The sequence below is a fragment of the Argentina silus genome, assembly GCF_951799395.1.
Source record: "Argentina silus genome assembly, chromosome: 16".
Lineage (NCBI taxonomy): Eukaryota > Metazoa > Chordata > Actinopteri > Argentiniformes > Argentinidae > Argentina > Argentina silus.
Genome location: NC_139670.1, coordinates 14,012,547 through 14,030,765, shown reverse-complemented (window position 1 = coordinate 14,030,765; position 18,219 = coordinate 14,012,547). Strand labels below are relative to the sequence as shown.

Here is an 18,219-nt window from a genome sequence, read left to right as displayed (position 1 = left end):
CTGAGGGCTGAGGGCTCAGACTCTGTTTTAAGTCATCAACATTTAGCCCAGATTAAAGGATTACTGTATTGAACTGTTGCATTGTGAAACCTGTGCGTTAAGAGCCTGTGTATTGACCAAGGGTCTTTCAGTATATTACAATATGCATTGTTAGATTCCAACACGCGCTTACATTCATGATCTCAAAGTCTATTGCAGACACTTCGACAGTCTTAAAAAGTCATACATGTTAAACGTTTGAATGTAATGCCATCCACATATTATTGGAATGTTAGCCTATGGGTATTATGTTTCATCATATGTCATAAGTGCAGTGTATATTTTATATATACACTCACCGAGCACTTTTTAATAGGAACACCTATACACCTTCTCATGGTGGAGGTGGTGTAATGGTGCAGATAATGTTTTCTTGGCACACTTTAGGCCCGTTAATACCAATCAATCATCACTTGAATGCCACAGCCTATTTGAGTATTGTTGCTGACCATGTGCATCCCTTCATGGCCACAATTCACCCATCTTCTAATGGCTACTTCCAGCATGATAATGCACCATGTCACAAAGCAAATGTCGTCTCAAACTGGTTTCATGAACATGACAATGAGTTCAGTGTTCTTCAGTGGCCTTCCCAGTAACCGGATCTGAATCCAATAAAACACCTTTGGGATGTGGTAGAACGGGAGATTCACAGCTTGAAAGTGCACCTGAAAAATCTACAGGAATTGCTTGATGCAATCATGTCATCATGGACCAGAATCTCAAAGGAATGTTTCCCACATCTTGTGGAATCAATGCCATGAAGAATTGAGGCTGTTTTGAGATCAAAGGGAGGCCCTACCCAGTATTAGTATAATGTTGCTAATAAAGTGCTCAGTGAGTGTATATTTCCATACATTCCTTCGAATTGTGTAATTGTATGCTGTGGGGCAGGTGGGGGCTGGTGGGGGGGTTGTTACCGAAGACAAAATCGCTACTCAATGTGTGTAGACCCCACTGCTGTGTTGGGCTATTAGGACATTCTTGTAGGGATTGCAGAGGGTTGCACTCTGATAAGTCGTTGCATGCTTATTCACGTGAAAGAGCCTTTATAAAGAACTCAGTCGTTGAAACTTGTGGAACTTTCCGGAGCAAGAATAATCGTTTCTGTTTCGTGTCCACAAAGTATTATATCAAAAATGACAGCATATACGTTACCAGAGGGATTCACCGATTTTGACATGTTTGCGTTTGGTACAGCTCTTCTTGTTGGGGGTAAGTGATTGGGGGTCTTCAGGTTATGTGCAAAGTAAACAACATGTCGCTGTGATTGACGGAGCTGTGTGCGAGCCATGGAGATTCTCGCAAATAGGCTACGAGTGAATGAAACACTATCATTTAGGATTCAGCTGTAGGCCTATGGATTTATCCATCATTATATTCATGAAAAACATTCCAAAACCTTTAAAAGATAATTCCTCTTTGAGTTATATTCACAAATGAACATCGATTAGATATATGAGTTAGTCTTTGAATGTAAGACATAATTTAATTATTGGCTATCATCATTTCTTTCATTGTTTGTTTTAGGTGTTCTTGGATTCTTCCTCAACGCCATTACAATATTGGCTTTTCTTAGAGTAAATATAATGAGAACTCCAAGTAACTTCTTTGTCTTCAACCTTGCTCTGGCTGACATCAGTTTGAATATAAACGGTCTGATTGCTGCATATGCCAGCTATCAAAGGTATGAATCTTTTCTCTTCAATTAAAGCCTGGAAATATTTTTAAAATATGTGTGTAATATTTGGTACTTCATGTACGATGAGGAAGGCACACGCCGAAATGCGTCTGTGCATTACAATTATGATTTAAAGCTTATCAATTGGAGTGCTGTCCATACTTAATATAGTATTTGAACACCATCAATGGAAAACATTTTATGTATACATGCTTATCTCTGCAAACTGTAGACACTGGCCCTTTGGCCAAGAAGGATGCTCCAACCATGGCTTCCAGGGAATGATATCAGTCCTGGCCTCCATCAGTTTCATGGCTGCCATAGCCTGGGACAGATATCACCAATATTGCACCAGTGAGTAGTATGTATTCGTATATATCCAGAGGATAATGAAACATGTTTATTTTCTTGATGTCTACAAAGCATATAAGTGGTCCTGCAAATGGCAATAAGCATTCCAACTTTGTTCTCCAGAGCAGAAGTTTTTCTGGAGCACAGCTTTGACCATGAGTGGCATCATCTGGGGTCTGTCAATCTTCTGGGCTGCTCTTCCTCTCACTGGCTGGGGAGATTATGACTTTGAGCCCATGAAGACCTGCTGCACTCTGGACTATACTAAAGGAGACAGGTACTTTTCCCCATAACTCATATATTATTTGAACCAAGGTTCAAACCTTTTGACAGCACTGTATGGCTACGTTAATTAAGTCAAATGAAAAGACATAATCAAAGATTGCTTATGGCATAAGTGGGCTCCTTTGCCCAGTTGAAAAACATCCAGCATTTCACTGAAGAAAATCTGTGACAAATTGGATTACTCAACAATGCCAGCACAGGCCTCTAGCAATGTTTCCCCAGGATGCCCATGTTTTATCTCCATATATTACTCAAGTCAAATACTTGCTGTGTTCAACAGTTATTCGGAAAGGTTTAAGACATCTTTGGGTGCTGTAGCCATGATCATGATCTCCATTGTATACTTCAACAGAAACTACATCACCTACACAACAACTCTGGCGGTCCTCTACCTGCTGTTCCCTACCATCACCCTTACGTCCTCCTATAATGCCATCTACGCATACTTCAAGAAGATCCACCAGCACAAGGTAACCTATGAGCCTTCAAACGTTCAGAACACATTTTTACAATAAGATTTTTCTGGCATTTTTTCAAATGTTTTAATATTTTACATAGTCATTTTTTTTTTTGTCAGCCTTTAATCCTTGTACAGTACATGTGTTGCGTACTGTACATTGCTGCATACAATAAGGTAATCTGTCGATAAAGGCTGCCTTGATCATTTAGGTATTTTAAAGAATGAAGTATGCACTTCACCTTCCATTATTTGTATTTGTTAAGAGTTTTGATGAATGTAAAACCTGATCCAAAATTGAGGTTATTTGGGTAAAAAGTTACATTTACACAATATGGGTAAACAGAGGTCAGTTTTCCGAAAGCTTCGTGCTAAATCATTATTTTGAAATTCCAGGCCCACTCCTTGGCTACAACATGGTATCAATGTATCCATTTAACACATTTCGTATTTTTACACACAGAAGATTGACCTGCAAACAATTGTTACTCTCAAGCAGCTTTGCGGCTGGGTTGTCGGGAGAAATTAAGTACTACTTAAGCAACAAAGCTTTCAGGAAGCTGACCCCAAAATAGTCTCATTTAATGCTCATGCAGTTATTATGTTTTGTGTTATGTACTGCTTTATGAATGGACACAAAGATGGGCTTGTATAAGCGGTTAAAGCAGGTATTTGACTTTTTTGCGTTATGTTTTTCAGTTCAACACCAGTGTACCTCTGAGGGTCTTGCTGGTGTGCTGGGGTCCCTACGCCCTCATGTGCATTTATGCCTGCTTTGACAACGTTAACATTTTTTCCCCAAAACTAAGGATGGTGAGAGCTGATTTCTCTCATTCTAGTATTCGAACAGTGCCTGTGAATGTTAAAGTTACAGAGAGCCTACAGTTATAATACATTATAATACATTCATAATGCATTGTAAGACAGTCTCTTGAAACATTTGCCATTTCCTAGGTGCTTCCAGTTCTGGCAAAGACGAACCCCATTTGCAATGCCCTTCTCTATTCCTTTGGAAACGAGTTCTACAGAGGAGGGGTCTGGCAGTTCCTCACTGGACAGAAGATGGCAGATCCAGTTGCTAAGAAGATCAAATAAAAGGAAACTCATTAGTTTCAGACTGTATGCAAAACCATTGTGCACTCTTATTGCAATACTGTAGGTTCCAAGTGGGGAGAATGCTACTGATGTGAGGTAATGTGATGTAAATGTGTATGATCCCTTTCAATGTCTTTGGATACAATGTCCATTATAGCTCATTGCTGTACATACAAATATGTGGTAATGACTCTCCATTACAGTTGATTTTTGGACAAAGTTGAATGATGTATTTTGAAAGCTTAATGATGAAATAATTGACTAAACAAAAGACATTCTTCAAATTGGAGGATTTTTTTTTTATTATCAATATTTGCATTAGTACAGAGCGACAGTATATTGGTGTGTGGACCTTATGAACTGCAGCTGTAAGATAGAATACGTTTTCAACATCTTTCATTCTATATCTAAAGCCGCTGTATTCCTTTGAGTGTTGACCTCTTGTAATAAATACAGAGAAGCATGTGTCCGTTGATCTGACTTGACAGCATCTTAATGACAGCAGTGTGATCCTAAAGATGCCACAGCACAGCTCGAAGTGAGGAAACAAACTCTATTGCCCAACTTCACACAGAGCATCTATGTAGAAAAGCCATTTCGTGCCATGGTTGTCTCAAGTTGTTACTAAGTAGACTAATTGGTTGCTTTTCGTTCCAGGGGAGATTGAAGTGATGTAACTCTCCGTGGCTATCTATAGTGGCCAAGAAGTATTCTCAGTACTTGGCCTCACTTTGTGTTACGCAAGTTGCATTGCATGCCTCAGGATAACTGGCTCGCTTCAGGCAAGGAGCTTGAACTAAATTAATGATTAATGTTGTTATTGTGTTAGTCTAGTTTGTATCAACTTGTGATGAGACTATTGTACAGTATACACACCCCTACTCTTTCAACCATGAGAAAAATGTGTCCGTGATTTCAATGCAAAGACAGAACAATGGAATTAGCAATTACGATACTGCAAGGCAATCCAATTACCTAGAGTAACACTTGCCAGATTAATCAATGTGTCATCTTCAATCAGAATACAAATCTAACCCTGAGATCATGTTTTTGGAGGGGCCACCATACAATTAGCTGCATGACCTATTTGCGTCTGTTTTACTTCTGTCACCTCTCCTTGCTGTAACATAAATATATGTGCTGTGCATAACATAACATACATGTAACATACATGTCCTGTATCCCATTGAATTGTTGTCTTTCCCAGTCAGGACTGCTCTCTCTCTGAATGAGTCATGTTGTCGTGTTAAGTACTATAGGGCTGTATAGGGCAGACGGTAACAATGCTATTATGGTGTATGCTGTGACGTCTGAGCGGCTAAAGATGTGAACTCCTGAAATAATCCTGGAGAGGAGACAGGGACTGACTGCTGCTCTAAGTCCCTGCCACAGAAACCCTGGGTGGCAGATTTCCAGAGACAGGTGAACAGAAGAGATACTCTCACTGCAAATAGCAGACATCCCCAAGGGGAGGAGGCAGCCTTGTCACTCACACTGTGGGTTACAGACACGCATATGCAAATGACTTTCCATGTGGTCCTGCAGACCAGCGAGAGTAGTCGACACATACTGACATACTGTAGTGTCATCACTTTAGAATCATTTTATGGAGGGGTTGCTGAAATATTACAATTCCGAAACTTTGTAAAACTATACTCACTGAACACTTTATTAGGAACACCTGTACACCTTCTCATGGTGGAGGTGATGTAATGGTGTGGGGAATGTTTTCTTGGCACACTTTGGGTCCATTAATACCAATCAATCATCGCTTGAATGCCACAGCCTGTTTGAGTATTGTTGCTGACCATGTGCATCCCTTCATGGCCACAATTTACCCATCTTCTAATGGCTACTTCCAGCATGATAATGCACCATGTCACAAAGCAAAAGTCGTCTCAAACTGGTTTCATGAACACGACAATGAGTTCAGTATTCTTCAGTGGCTTTCCCAGTCACCGGATCTGAATCCAATAGTATACCTTTGGGATGTGGTAGAACGGGAGATTCACAGCTTGAAAGGGCACCTGAAAAATCTGCAGGAATTGCGTGATGCAATCCTGTCATCATGAACCAGAATCTCAAAGGAATATTTCTAACATCTTGTGGAATCAATGCCACGAATAATTGAGGCTGTTTTGAGAGCAAAGGGAGCCCCTACCCAATATTAGTATAGTGTTCCTAATAAAGTGTTCAGTGAGTGTATATCAAAATAGCTTTTAATGCATGCAACAACCACTAAGGGAAGAATTGATTAATTTGTATTTTCATCATATACGAAATACAGTTTCAAGATAATTCCATTTCACCACATATTTTGTCATGAGAGGAAAATTGGTGAAGACAACAGAATGCCAGATAGATTAGCAATAATCCGGATAAACTGAGAACAGATTTGATTAATCTCAAATGATGTTATACAGCCACATGCTCTGACAACCTTTACACTTCTGTTGATTGTGCAGTTGCATTATGCATGTAAGAGCCAAACACTACAATCTACACAACAGATGAAATTGAGAGCAAAGTAAAGGAACATTAATATATATATATACATATAATCTTTTAGCTATTATCTTTTAGGCATCTGTGTGATTACTCATACGGGTCCCTGATAGAATTCAAATAATGGCTTTCATGAAATATCAACACGTTCGTCTAGCAGGAACAATTCAGTATCCCAAAATACAAGGAGAAATTGCACACTTGGAGGACAACATTTGACATTCGATGAAATCTTTTCATTTTTTATTTTATTGCCATGTACAAATACCGGACCCATTCTTAGTCCCCTCAGTTTGAGCCAAACCGTGCTGCAATATACAGTCAATACAGTTACCTGGTGTACAGCCAGGACAAGGGAAGTGTCCAATCCAATGGATTAACTTGCTTTTAGTAGAAAGATTGGGTGTAAGAAAAGCAATACACTGACTAAAGAAAGCCTTTGCCTGTGTGGACTGTCTGGTCTAAATCAATTAACTGATCTGTAGGGGGAATCAGACAACGCTTATGAGAACTGTTAAGCCTATGTGGTGGAACCTTAAAGAAATACTCAGTAATAAAGATCGCACACCCAGATCAGGTGCTGACTAATTGGTCTTATTACTTTATTACTGAGTATTTCTTTAAGGTTCCACCACATAGGCTTAACAGTACTTTAGTATACTGTTTAGTATACTTTAGTATACTTTAGTATGACCAATTAGTCAGCACCTGATCTGGGTGTGCGATCTTTATTACTAAAAGGAAACGTCACACATCATCGTTTGCACCTGTTGCCCATCTACTCAAATGTACTCTAATCTACTATGTACTCTAATCTACTATGTACTGTAATCTACTATGTACTGTAATCTACTCCAGCTCAGCATTCAACACCAAGATCCTCACCCAGCTCAAGGACCTGGGTCTCAACACCTCCCTATGTAACTGGATCCTGGACTTCCTGACGGGAAGACCCCAGATGGTGAGGGTTGGGGGCACCAGCTCCTTCACTCTGACTCTCAATACAGGGTGTGCTCAGTCCCCTGTTGTACTCCCTGTTCATCCACAACTGCGTGGCCATGCACTGCTCCAACACCATCATCAAGTTTGCTGATGACACCACCGTGGTTGGCCTGATCTCCAACAATGACGAGACAGCCTATGGTGATGAGATAAATGTCATGGCAGACTGGTGCCAGGATAATAATCTCTCTCTTAATGTCAGCAAAAACAAAGAGCTGATCGTGGACCTCAGGAAGAAACAGGTAGGGCTGAAGTGGAGAGCGTGAACAGCTTCAGGTTTCTTGGTGTCCACATCACTAAGGATCTAACATGGTCACACCACACCCACACAGTGATCACGTCGGCATGCCAGCGTCTGTTTTTCCTCAGGCAGCTGAGGAAATTCGGCATGTCCCCCCAGATCCTCACAAACTTTTACAGGAGCACCACTGAGAGCATCCTGTCCGGCTGCATCACCGTCTGGTATGGCAGCTGCACTGCACACGACCGTAAAGCCCTGCAGAGAGTGGTGAAAACAGCCCAGTCCATCACGGGCCGTGAGCTCCCGGCCGTCCACGCCATCTACTCTGAGAGATGTAAGAGGAAGGCCAGGAAGATCATCATGGACAACAGCCATCCCAGTTACACTCTGCTTCCATCTGGCAGACAGTACCGAAGCATCCAGTCCCGAACCTCGAACAGGTTTTGGAATAGCTTCTACCCTCAGGCCATTAGACCTCCAGAACAACCCTCAGACTTCTCCCCCCACCCCCTCCAACCCCCCCCCCCCCCCCCCCCAACTGACTGTACCTCCACATCCCCCCCCCAGTCACACTCTCCATTGACATTCCACTCTGCACTCTACACTTTACTCACTCTCCTGCTGCTATAATAATGCTGGACATTTTATGCTATTATTTTTTATCTGCTATCCTTGTTACATTCTATTGTTGATGATGATTTATCTTGAGCTTCATTTAGTTGCATTGTATACTTGTATTGTTTATATGTAATGACATATAAACTTGGCTTGACTTCACTTGATGTTATTTATACCTGATGAAGGCACTATTGCCAAAATGTAATAAGTTAAAATAAAGCAAGAGAGAATATGACTAATGACTAAAGGTGTCCTTGTGCATGTGCATATACCGTATGAATTACAGAAATGCATTTGCAAATCAGCCATGACTGGCCAAACACAGAGGTCAAAGATGACCATCTGTCATCTCAATTTGCCAAAAAACACTTTAAAACAGCAAAAGCATGACACACACACACACACACGCACGCACGCACGCACACACACGCACACACACGCACACACACGCACACACACAGTAAAACAAATTTTTTATATATATATATATATAGCTTGTGCGTGTGTATAGGATCTGTGTGGCACCCAGACCAAAGGTGCTACTTATCAGAAGAGGACAAAGGTCCACCTTAATCCTCCTTTACACATTGCAGTGTTGAGTTCATCCAAGTCGGGAGAGAGGGGAGACAGGTGTGCAATGAAAAACACATTACAATCTCATCCACAGCACAGATATGTTGAGACTTGCTGTAGATGATATTTGTTGGTTAAAATCCACCAAATGAATGCTTTTATTATCACGAGAGTACAGTATATCATATCTACATTGTACACAAAGATATAACACTATGGTATAGATGCATCACCACCACAATAGTTTTTTCAAGAAATCATTTTTAAAGGATTAGGGATGAAGTATAATCTGGATTACATTATATTTGCGTCACCACCCTTTGGAGAGCCTCCTGTTCTAATTCATTAAACCACTCCCTTATATCTTCACCATAGAGCTGGTCACTGCCGTACCTCAGTCCAGATGACACATTTCACCATGTGGATTATTCTGACTCAGTGTCCTCACAGTACTCTCCCCATTAGAAAGACTACTGTAGATGATCATATTTGTTGGTCTACTAACTGTTCCTAGGATTAAAACAAAAAATGGTGAAGCAGCATTCAGTTATTAAGCTACACATAGCTGGAATAAACTTCTGGAAGGTCTTAGATCAGCCCCAACTCTGGCTACTTTCAAAAATGGGCTAAAAACCTTTATGTTTGCCTTTGCCTTAAATTGCCTAAATTAACAGGTGTATTCTAAGGTAAAGAAAACTAAATTGCTGCTAATAATAATTGCACTCTGACCCTAACACTGACACTGTGGCTTTTATTCTTTTTTATATCTTTTATGCTTTTTTATTACCTTTTTTTTATGCTCTTTCCTTTTTATCTATTTTATGTAAAGAACTTTGAATTGTGTCTGTGTGTGAAATGTGGTATATAAATAAACTTGCCTTGCTTTGCCTTGCTTTGCCTTGGCTTGCCTTGCCTTGCCTTACTGTAACTGTACACTGAGGGTGTATCTTTACTGTTTACAAAGCGAAGATGAGACACCATGCCACACCTCTCCAGTCCATCTAAATGCAGTGTCACACTATACAGATAGTCGGATAGTTGCAAAGGTTGATGGTTGAGTTGGCAAAAATAAAAATATGAAATGCGTCTCATTTAATTTAGAAAGTGGCCTCTTCCCCTCATCCACTCTCGTTAATGAAATGGGGCTGGTTTTTTATGATGTGATAATCCCCTTTATTTACAGATAAATGATTAACCAGGATTATGTACATTAAATCTATCTAACACATATTTCTCTGTTATTCTGTATAAGGTGTCCTACAATTTTACATGGATTTTATGTTTTCTATATTTTCATCAACGTAGTGGCTGTGCAGTTGACAAAGAAATAATGATTTCATAGGCTTAGTGATTTAGGCAACAGGTAGGCCAAATTAGATTCACCTAGTTTAGCCTCTGACTATGGGACCACATTTATCTGTCAATGATTGCACTTAAATGTTATTGGATTGACATTCATGTAGAAATAAAAGATAACATGATTATATCCTTGATCTTTATCCTATCAGCAGGGCCTGAGTACTACAATTCCCATGTGTTTAGGGCCATCTAGTGGGAAAAGAAGGTACCCCTCAAGTAGAATAGTGAAAACTTAATCATAAACAAATGCATGACCTTTGATGTACTATATCATGTTCAATGGAAATTTTAGAATACCTTTTAGAAAATCAGTGAGTGTATTAAAAAAAAAAAAAAGGTCCCTGATACCTTTATGAGTCAAACATGTCGGCTACGTTGATAAAAGCGTCATTTAACATCAGCCAAAAAAAGAGTGAAGTAGTCAAAAAATAAAAATAATGACCAGGCAAGAATCGTTCATGACTCATGGGATTGCTAGACCTCAACTAAATTAAGAATCAGCCATGATTCCCAGCCCTTATTTGTTCGCTATTGTGAGAAGCAGTGCAATTAGGATGCAATGGTATTATGAAAACACAAGATGGCCCCATTGTCTTGTATTTCATATGGCTGAAAGCCCTACAGGCGTAGGCAAACAGTACATGTGGTCAGTGCGTTTTGACAGGGCATCGATTTTCTCTTGATGTGCACGAACAAATGACGTAACACGCAGGGATTTCTGACCTGACGCGAGGGTCAACAATTATGAGAAGTATGCCAATCTATCTGATATAATATGATGGGAACTGGATTTTCATTTGGCCGATTAGTATATAGTCTTCTTTTGTTCTTGCTTTAGGTGATTATTAAAATAAAGATGAACTAACTGAAAAAGGAGGCACTCCCGAAATTAGCTGCATCTGAAGAAACCACTAAAGTATAAACTTGCATAACGATATCAAACTAGGGCTCAAAAAATGTTTAGGTTGCTATGAAAACAGTGAAACCCTGGGCAACTGTTTCTGTGGCTGAATCACTGGCAGTACCCGCGGGAGCTGTCCACTTCGCCGTGGTGCTGAATCCGTCCGTTTCAAAAGCGACATGCTTATGGGCGCAGCAATCAAGCTAAAGCTGCCAAAGAATAAATAAGAGTGCAAACAATATGATAACACTCTTCCCTGTTGTTCTCTTCCTAAAAATACAAGTTAGACGACAATTTCTCTATAATGAGCCTACAGTAAAGGCGCGTATCACATTTCACGGCATATGCTTCCTGCTTTTAGAGCAAATCCTACACAAACTGAACTTATTTGCTCATAATCGGAATACTGGTGTTTTAGAGTATGTAACTTAGATTCTCACACTGGAAAGAACTTGACACGAGCATTTATTTGTGGATGAGCCTATATTATATTCCCAAGTGGGGCGCCCTTTCAGAGCAGTTCAGATGTCTGTGCAGTAGGGCATACAATGCATTGGACAAAAGTGAGTAGCATGCATTAAAGATGGCAGTAGGCTATAAATACATTTCTAAAAGCGATGAGCGGTTAGGCTACTCCTGGTCAGTGTGATTGGACATTTCTATCAAGGTGTCAGCATTTCGTTAATGTTGACGATTTCAAATACTTCGTCAATAATCAGATGGTTTATATGAATATAGGAAATAGTATTGGAATTGAAATGAGGTTGGACTGCATTAGGAAGCATTCCTTTCATCAATAGAATTAGAATCCTAGCCGTATTATTTCATCGTCCACAATACTTCTTTAGTGTGGATCTAGATATCAGGCTGTCTAGTGATGAGAAAATGGTATAAAAAATACATCAGATCTGACATCTTGCATAACATAGATGTTATCCCAGAGCGAATATAAGTTTATACACTTCAGAAAGTCAAGGGTCAATCACTGAGCATTGATGGGAGGGTTTCCCGCTTGTGTGGAGAATTCGTGATGATGCTCACTCTTATTGGTTAAGAGATTGCCATGTTTCAAATTAGCATAAAGGACGCAACTGGCAAAGGATCCACTTGGGGGCAAGCTGGTGATGCGTCACAGCCCTTGGTGAAAGAGAAAAAAAACAACAACTAAAATATCGACAAACCTGCGAGTTAATGCGTACCAATGGCAACGAAACCATTCGTAACCTCAGAACGGAACCCAAACGTGCTACAGGTGATAGGAGGTATGAACATTGGAATCAGAGATCTCGGATGTCCGAAGTTGTATAAACAAGTTACTAAATCGCTCAAGAGAAACTTGACATGGAGGATTAGCGGTTAAAGTCATTGTGCAGAGAGTCCACTATTTTACCACGTCACTTTTTCTAGACCATGAAGCAGCATCGAATGTGAGAGGGATGAAATGAGACCAAGTTCAACCTGAGAAAATCCACCGCCGATGAAACAGCCTTCCGCGGCAGGGAATCATTAGGAGAAAAGTTCGACTGCGCCTTTTCTTTCGCTCTCCGTAAGTGAACTAAGAAATGGCTACATAAATGTACAGACTAAGTATTATATGTGGTGCTGAGATATCAGTGTAGGAGAGAGGAGAAAGTAATTCCAGTTTTGCAGTGAAAACAATAAGAGCAAATCATGGATTCAGACGGGGGATCCTCCGGGTTGGCGAAGTCAGCCGCTCTAAAACTGTGCGAGATGGGAAAAAGAACGAAACAGTTAGGCACCGCAATGAAAGACCCTCACCAGCAGAGACGGATCATCTTAGTGATTGTCTGTGTGGCTCTTCTTCTAGATAACATGCTCTACATGGTTATAGTGCCGATTATTCCAGATTACCTGGCTGACCTTGAGATGGAGCAAGCAGAGCACGTCCATGTAGTTATACATCCTAATTCTTCAATAAACAGCACAAACCAAGCTAAAAGCAACAAGAACAATTTCGACGTCCAAATAGGAGTACTTTTTGCATCAAAGGCTATCCTGCAGCTGCTAGTGAATCCCTTTACAGGAACGTTCATAGACCGTGTTGGATATGACATTCCACTTTTAATTGGACTAACAGTAATGTTCTTCTCCACCTGCATATTTGCTTTTGCCGAGAACTACGCGACGCTGTTCGTGGCCCGCAGTTTACAAGGTCTGGGCTCAGCTTTTGCAGACACCTCTGGAATTGCCATGATAGCAGATAAATACACCGAAGAATCGGAGAGAAGCAAAGCCCTCGGTATTGCACTGGCGTTCATCTCTTTTGGAAGCCTGGTTGCGCCTCCCTTCGGGGGTATTTTATACGAGTTTGCGGGTAAAAGGGTGCCGTTTATAGTACTCGCCATCGTTTGCCTTGCAGATGGCATTCTGGTCTTAATTGTGATCAAGCCCTTCTCTAACAGGACTAGAGAGAACATGCCGGTGGGCACCCCCATATACAAGCTCATGATTGATCCGTACATAGCTGTTGTGGCAGGTGCTTTGACAGTCTGTAACATCCCCTTGGCCTTTCTGGAGCCAACCATAGCCAACTGGATGGAGAGCACCATGCACTCCACTAAGTGGGAAATGGGATTAACGTGGCTGCCAGCGTTCTTTCCACATATCCTGGGTGTATTCATGACTGTTAAATTGGCATCTAAGTATCCGAATTTGCAGTGGTTTTACGGAGCCCTGGGTATGGTCATAATCGGGGCCAGCTCCTGCACCGTTCCAGCATGCAAAACATTTGGCGAGTTAATTGCCCCGTTATGCGGCATATGTTTCGGCATTGCTCTCGTGGACACTGCTCTTTTGCCAACGCTTGCCTTTCTAGTTGACGTGCGCCATGTGTCTGTGTATGGCAGTGTCTATGCTATAGCTGATATATCCTATTCTGTTGCATATGCCATGGGTCCTATAGTTGCCGGTCAGATAGTACACACCATGGGCTTTGTACAACTTAATTTGGGTATGGGCCTCGTTAATGTTCTGTATGCACCTGCCCTGTTGCTACTCCGCAATGTGTGCCAAATGAAACCGTCCTACTCGGAGAGAGATAATCTGCTGGAAGATGCACCTGACGGGCTGTATGATACCATTAAGATGGAGGAACGGAGAGGCAAGAAGAAGGGCTATAGTTCTGCAGGTAACTGCCTGCCTGTTGATGAAAACGGGTTTGACCCCTTCACAGCACAAACAAGGTCATATTCAGAGGAATCGTCCGGCCCAGAGTACAGTTAGATAAAGTAGCCAACAGCAACTTTGATCGCTCCCGAATACATTCCTTTCTAGAGTTTAAGCACGAGAGCCTGTCCAAACAGGAGGGTAATCACTTTGTAATGTACTGATGTGCAATATAAATACCCAATCTCCTAATCATGATTGTGTGATCCGTTTCCAAAGTTTATTTAATTTGACTGTAATTTCATCGTATTCGAACAAGTCTATGTATGTAACGTTTCTAATGGACGTATAATTGGAGTATTGTGAGAGGTCCATCAACTACAGTTGTAAATGTGTGCATAGTGAATATGTGTGCATAAACTGCAGTATTGTAAAAAGGTCAATATAAATGTATGTACACGATTATATTGAGAATATTAATACAGGACCAACTCTATCAACGCATCATCGTTTATTTTTTAAAACCCAATTGTGAAATATTGACAACTGTTGACCGTATTTCTTAGGTTCAATGATGTCTAGACTGTTTATTTGTTATTCTTATTTTTATAATTCTGAATATTTCAAGACGTAATTTTCAAGTGTTATTTTATTTTTCTGAAGTTAGAAAATGTATCATAAGAAATGCAGACTGTACATATGTGGATATTTACATTGTATATTATTTACAAAGTATGTGGGCCAGGCCTATGCATATGTGCGTGCGTGTGTGTGTGTGTGTGTGTGTGTGTGTGTGTGTGTGTGTGTGTGTGTGTGTGTGTGTGTGTGTGTGTGTGTGTGTGTGTGTGTGTGTGTGTTGTTGAAACGGTTTATTGTCAAAAGAAGTGAGTATCCGTAAACGCTCAATGACAGCTTCCTATTTGAGCAAATATATGTTCGTTTATCGATTGTCGTTTTAATAAAATGTTATTTAAATATATCGTGTTTTGTTTCTAAGGGTTGTGTGTCATGTTTAGGTAAAAATTATGGATTGGAATACACTTTTATTCAGTTAACACATCTAAGCTATACAGGAGCACGTTTGGTGAAAGGTGAGAAATGCTATGAACTCAAATCAAGTTCTTCAACATTACACTTACCTAGGCCTTAAGGTACAAGCCATACTTTAGTGAAATACTGAATTGGGATGCTTAGAATGGAAATGAAATTCCGTAGTTCGAAATCTTACAACAAGCGCGCATGCGTGCGAAAATTGGCAATGAGTTAACTTCGCAAGTGAGTTCACGCAACTTCAAATCCATTCGAAGAATGAGGTAGGCTAATTACACTTGTAATGTCTTTCTCTCACACATATTTTGTAGGTAATCCTAGTCAAATCGAAAGTTTGTCCCTTTGAAGTCGATAAAACAATCAGAAATTATTCAATATATCCCCTTTTTCATTGGCTATGTAATTCGTCAAACGTGCACACATTCGCAGAGAGAGAGAGAGAGAGAGAGAATATCATTTTGGGCCAAAATGAGCTTTATATATTAATAAAAAGCTATAGATGAGGTCTATCAAATTGCAAAAGGATGTGACTGAAATCATAAAATGGACTGAAATAGAATGTAAAAACAAAGACCCCATTACAAGACAATGATGGCAAAAGGGCATAAGTGTATAGACTAAACTCACAGTAAAATTACTTGATTTTCTTGGTGCGCAAAAGGCGTAAGTGGCTTTGTAAGTCAATTTTGTACGTATTTCAAAATATTTTTTCAGATTTTATTTTGCCTACATATTAAGTGAAATCTGACCTTTTAGAAAACAGAAGTGGTTTTAAATTGTTGTTTTAAATGTAATCAACGCTAGACCTACCAATCTCAAGTGTGTATACGTTTGTGCATGTTCATGGGTGAGAGAAGGAGAGAAAGCATAGTTTACGAGACATTGCCATTTATCCTATGAAGTCGTTGCTTTGGTGCATACATTCTGCGATAGCAATGAAAGTTGACACACTGAGTTATACTCATCAAATCTACTTGCAAAGCGTCTTACACGATTCCCGAGGAGAAGGTTTCTGACAATAATTAGTGTTCACCCGATCGTGTTCTCCAGTAGTTTAGGTGCGCGAGCTATTCTTTGATATTGTGCTGTCAAAAACGCTGATGTCTTTCAGACAGACTCTGAACTCAAAGTCATAATAGCCAACCGCGGCTTCGATAGGCTATATCCAAAGATAATGTTCGTCGTCTACTTTATCAGAGGTTGGCAGGGGGAAAGCAAGCTGTCAAATAATATGTTCCACGAATAGATTTCGATGGGAGGAGTTTCCTGCCTCCGGGGGTAGGTAGAAACAAACACCTAACATCTTTACTTAGCGCGCTTTAAAAGTCAAAGCTTGCAATGGGTGTGAGGCGTGGATATCGTGGAGACTGAGTGAGAACATTCCTTCGCGTCAAAGGAGTTTATATATTGTATCATGGGACCATTATATCATCGGACCTCAAAGCATAGATGAGGGAGACAATGTCATCTTGCACACCTCTTTGACCTTTTGAGTAGTGAAGGCATCCACTGCTCAGGTAAGTGGAAACCTGTTTTTCTGTCATTATCCACGTCTATCTTTGAAAGTTAGAATTTGTTAATTTGTTAACCGGTGCATGATGTGCTCGGCATTTGGATGACTTAGAAAAGAACAGATTCTCGATGAATGCTTAGAGGGGAAGAGTGTTGGAAGTATTTCTGAAGTAGAAAGCCCACACATGGTTTCCATTTAACACAGTTACTGTATATAGGGACTGAAGATAATGTTATCACATTTTATCAACTTCCCATTGCGAGTTAAACAAAAAATGCGATCACAGTGGTAATCGAACATTATACCAACTATTGTTTTCTTTCTTTTAAATGACTCGATTTACCGATTTACCGCAGGGAAGGTTGAACTCCCACCATCTGTGGAGGGTTGCCACATTACTTCCCCTTGACTGGACTTGGCTGGACAAAATCAAGAATGCCTATCCTGGAGCGAGAGCCACCAAAAGGCCGCAGGGACAGCTATGTATGCAACTCTCATGTCTTTCGTTTGAATTAATATTGATGCTGAATGGAATATATTGCAAAAAGTATTTTCTTGTCTGTAAATATTTCAGCGATTTACAAATACTTTTTTACTTGATCGCTGTCGGTATACAACTAAAAGGTCTGTCCAATTTGGCCCCACGTTAATGAAATATGTTTACATGGATTCACAAATATGCAATCGCTTAATCGGTAGCCATATAATAGCTTAATTGATTATTACGGAACATATATCACTGGGCAGTTGTGTGCCAGCTTTCACTTAAATGTGTTGCTTCACAGTTTTCTCATATTCTGATGATTATTTACTGTTGCAACAGGGAAAACTGCGGTTGACTATATTTAACGTTGTTCATTTTATATGCTATGCTCACTCTGTGTGAAGGACGAAGTCATGACAATCGTAGAATCTGGGTCTCGCAGCATCTAGACTATAGGCTACAGTGTTGCTGAAATATAGTTTACTAGGAGGCTTGAAACAGTTGTGTAGACTGATTCAACAGGTCATTTTATATATAAACAACTTGTCATTAAAATATCATAGGCCTAGACTACATAATTTGCAATGTATGTAGTTTATAGATTAAATATGTTGTTTCATGTCAGTCCGAACAACTGGTCTGAACAAGTTTTGATGAGGAGACCCAGGCTACCAACACATCAACATTAAGTTTAATTAATATTTTAATTAGCCTAACTCTTTAAGAGTTGCATTGTACTGTAGAACCTTTTCATGGAATTAGCTAGGCCTATTGCTTAGAGCAATAGCTGGCTTTCCACAGCGCGGTATACGCCGTGCTAGTGCGTGTCAAGGCCAATTGCTACCATCGGGCTTCAACGGTGCTTACTCCGGGCCTATTCCATGCTTAAAACTCGGGCTTACCCTCGGGAGACTTATCGTCCAAGTACTTTAGTTGGCT

At 40.2% G+C, this 18,219-nt stretch overlaps 3 protein-coding genes across 3 annotated transcripts in view; all 3 read left to right on the top strand.

Moving 5' to 3' along the window:
• Positions 1-1,178: 1,178 nt before the first annotated feature.
• On the top strand, positions 1,179-3,908 carry rgrb (retinal G protein coupled receptor b; the record flags this gene model as incomplete). The annotated part of the gene is made up of 7 exons (XM_083687247.1): positions 1,179-1,254; positions 1,570-1,726; positions 1,953-2,074; positions 2,195-2,348; positions 2,709-2,826; positions 3,513-3,626; positions 3,768-3,908. 7 exons carry the CDS (start codon positions 1,179-1,181, stop codon positions 3,906-3,908), a joined length of 882 nt encoding a protein of 293 aa, XP_083543373.1.
• An 8,870-nt stretch (positions 3,909-12,778) lies between these two features.
• On the top strand, positions 12,779-14,350 carry slc18a3b (solute carrier family 18 member 3b; the record flags this gene model as incomplete). Its single annotated transcript, XM_083687116.1, has 1 exon — positions 12,779-14,350. The coding sequence occupies one exon, from the start codon at positions 12,779-12,781 to the stop codon at positions 14,348-14,350; it is 1,572 nt and encodes a 523-aa protein (XP_083543242.1).
• Positions 14,351-17,231: 2,881 nt separating this feature from the next.
• The window catches only part of chatb (choline O-acetyltransferase b), a gene marked incomplete at both ends in the record, with an annotated part of 8,907 nt that continues 7,919 nt past the window's right edge, over positions 17,232-18,219 (top strand). Inside the window, one exon of the mRNA XM_083688190.1 lies at positions 17,232-17,279. Coding sequence (XP_083544316.1) covers positions 17,232-17,279 — 48 coding nt within the window. The remainder of the gene's footprint in view (positions 17,280-18,219) is intronic.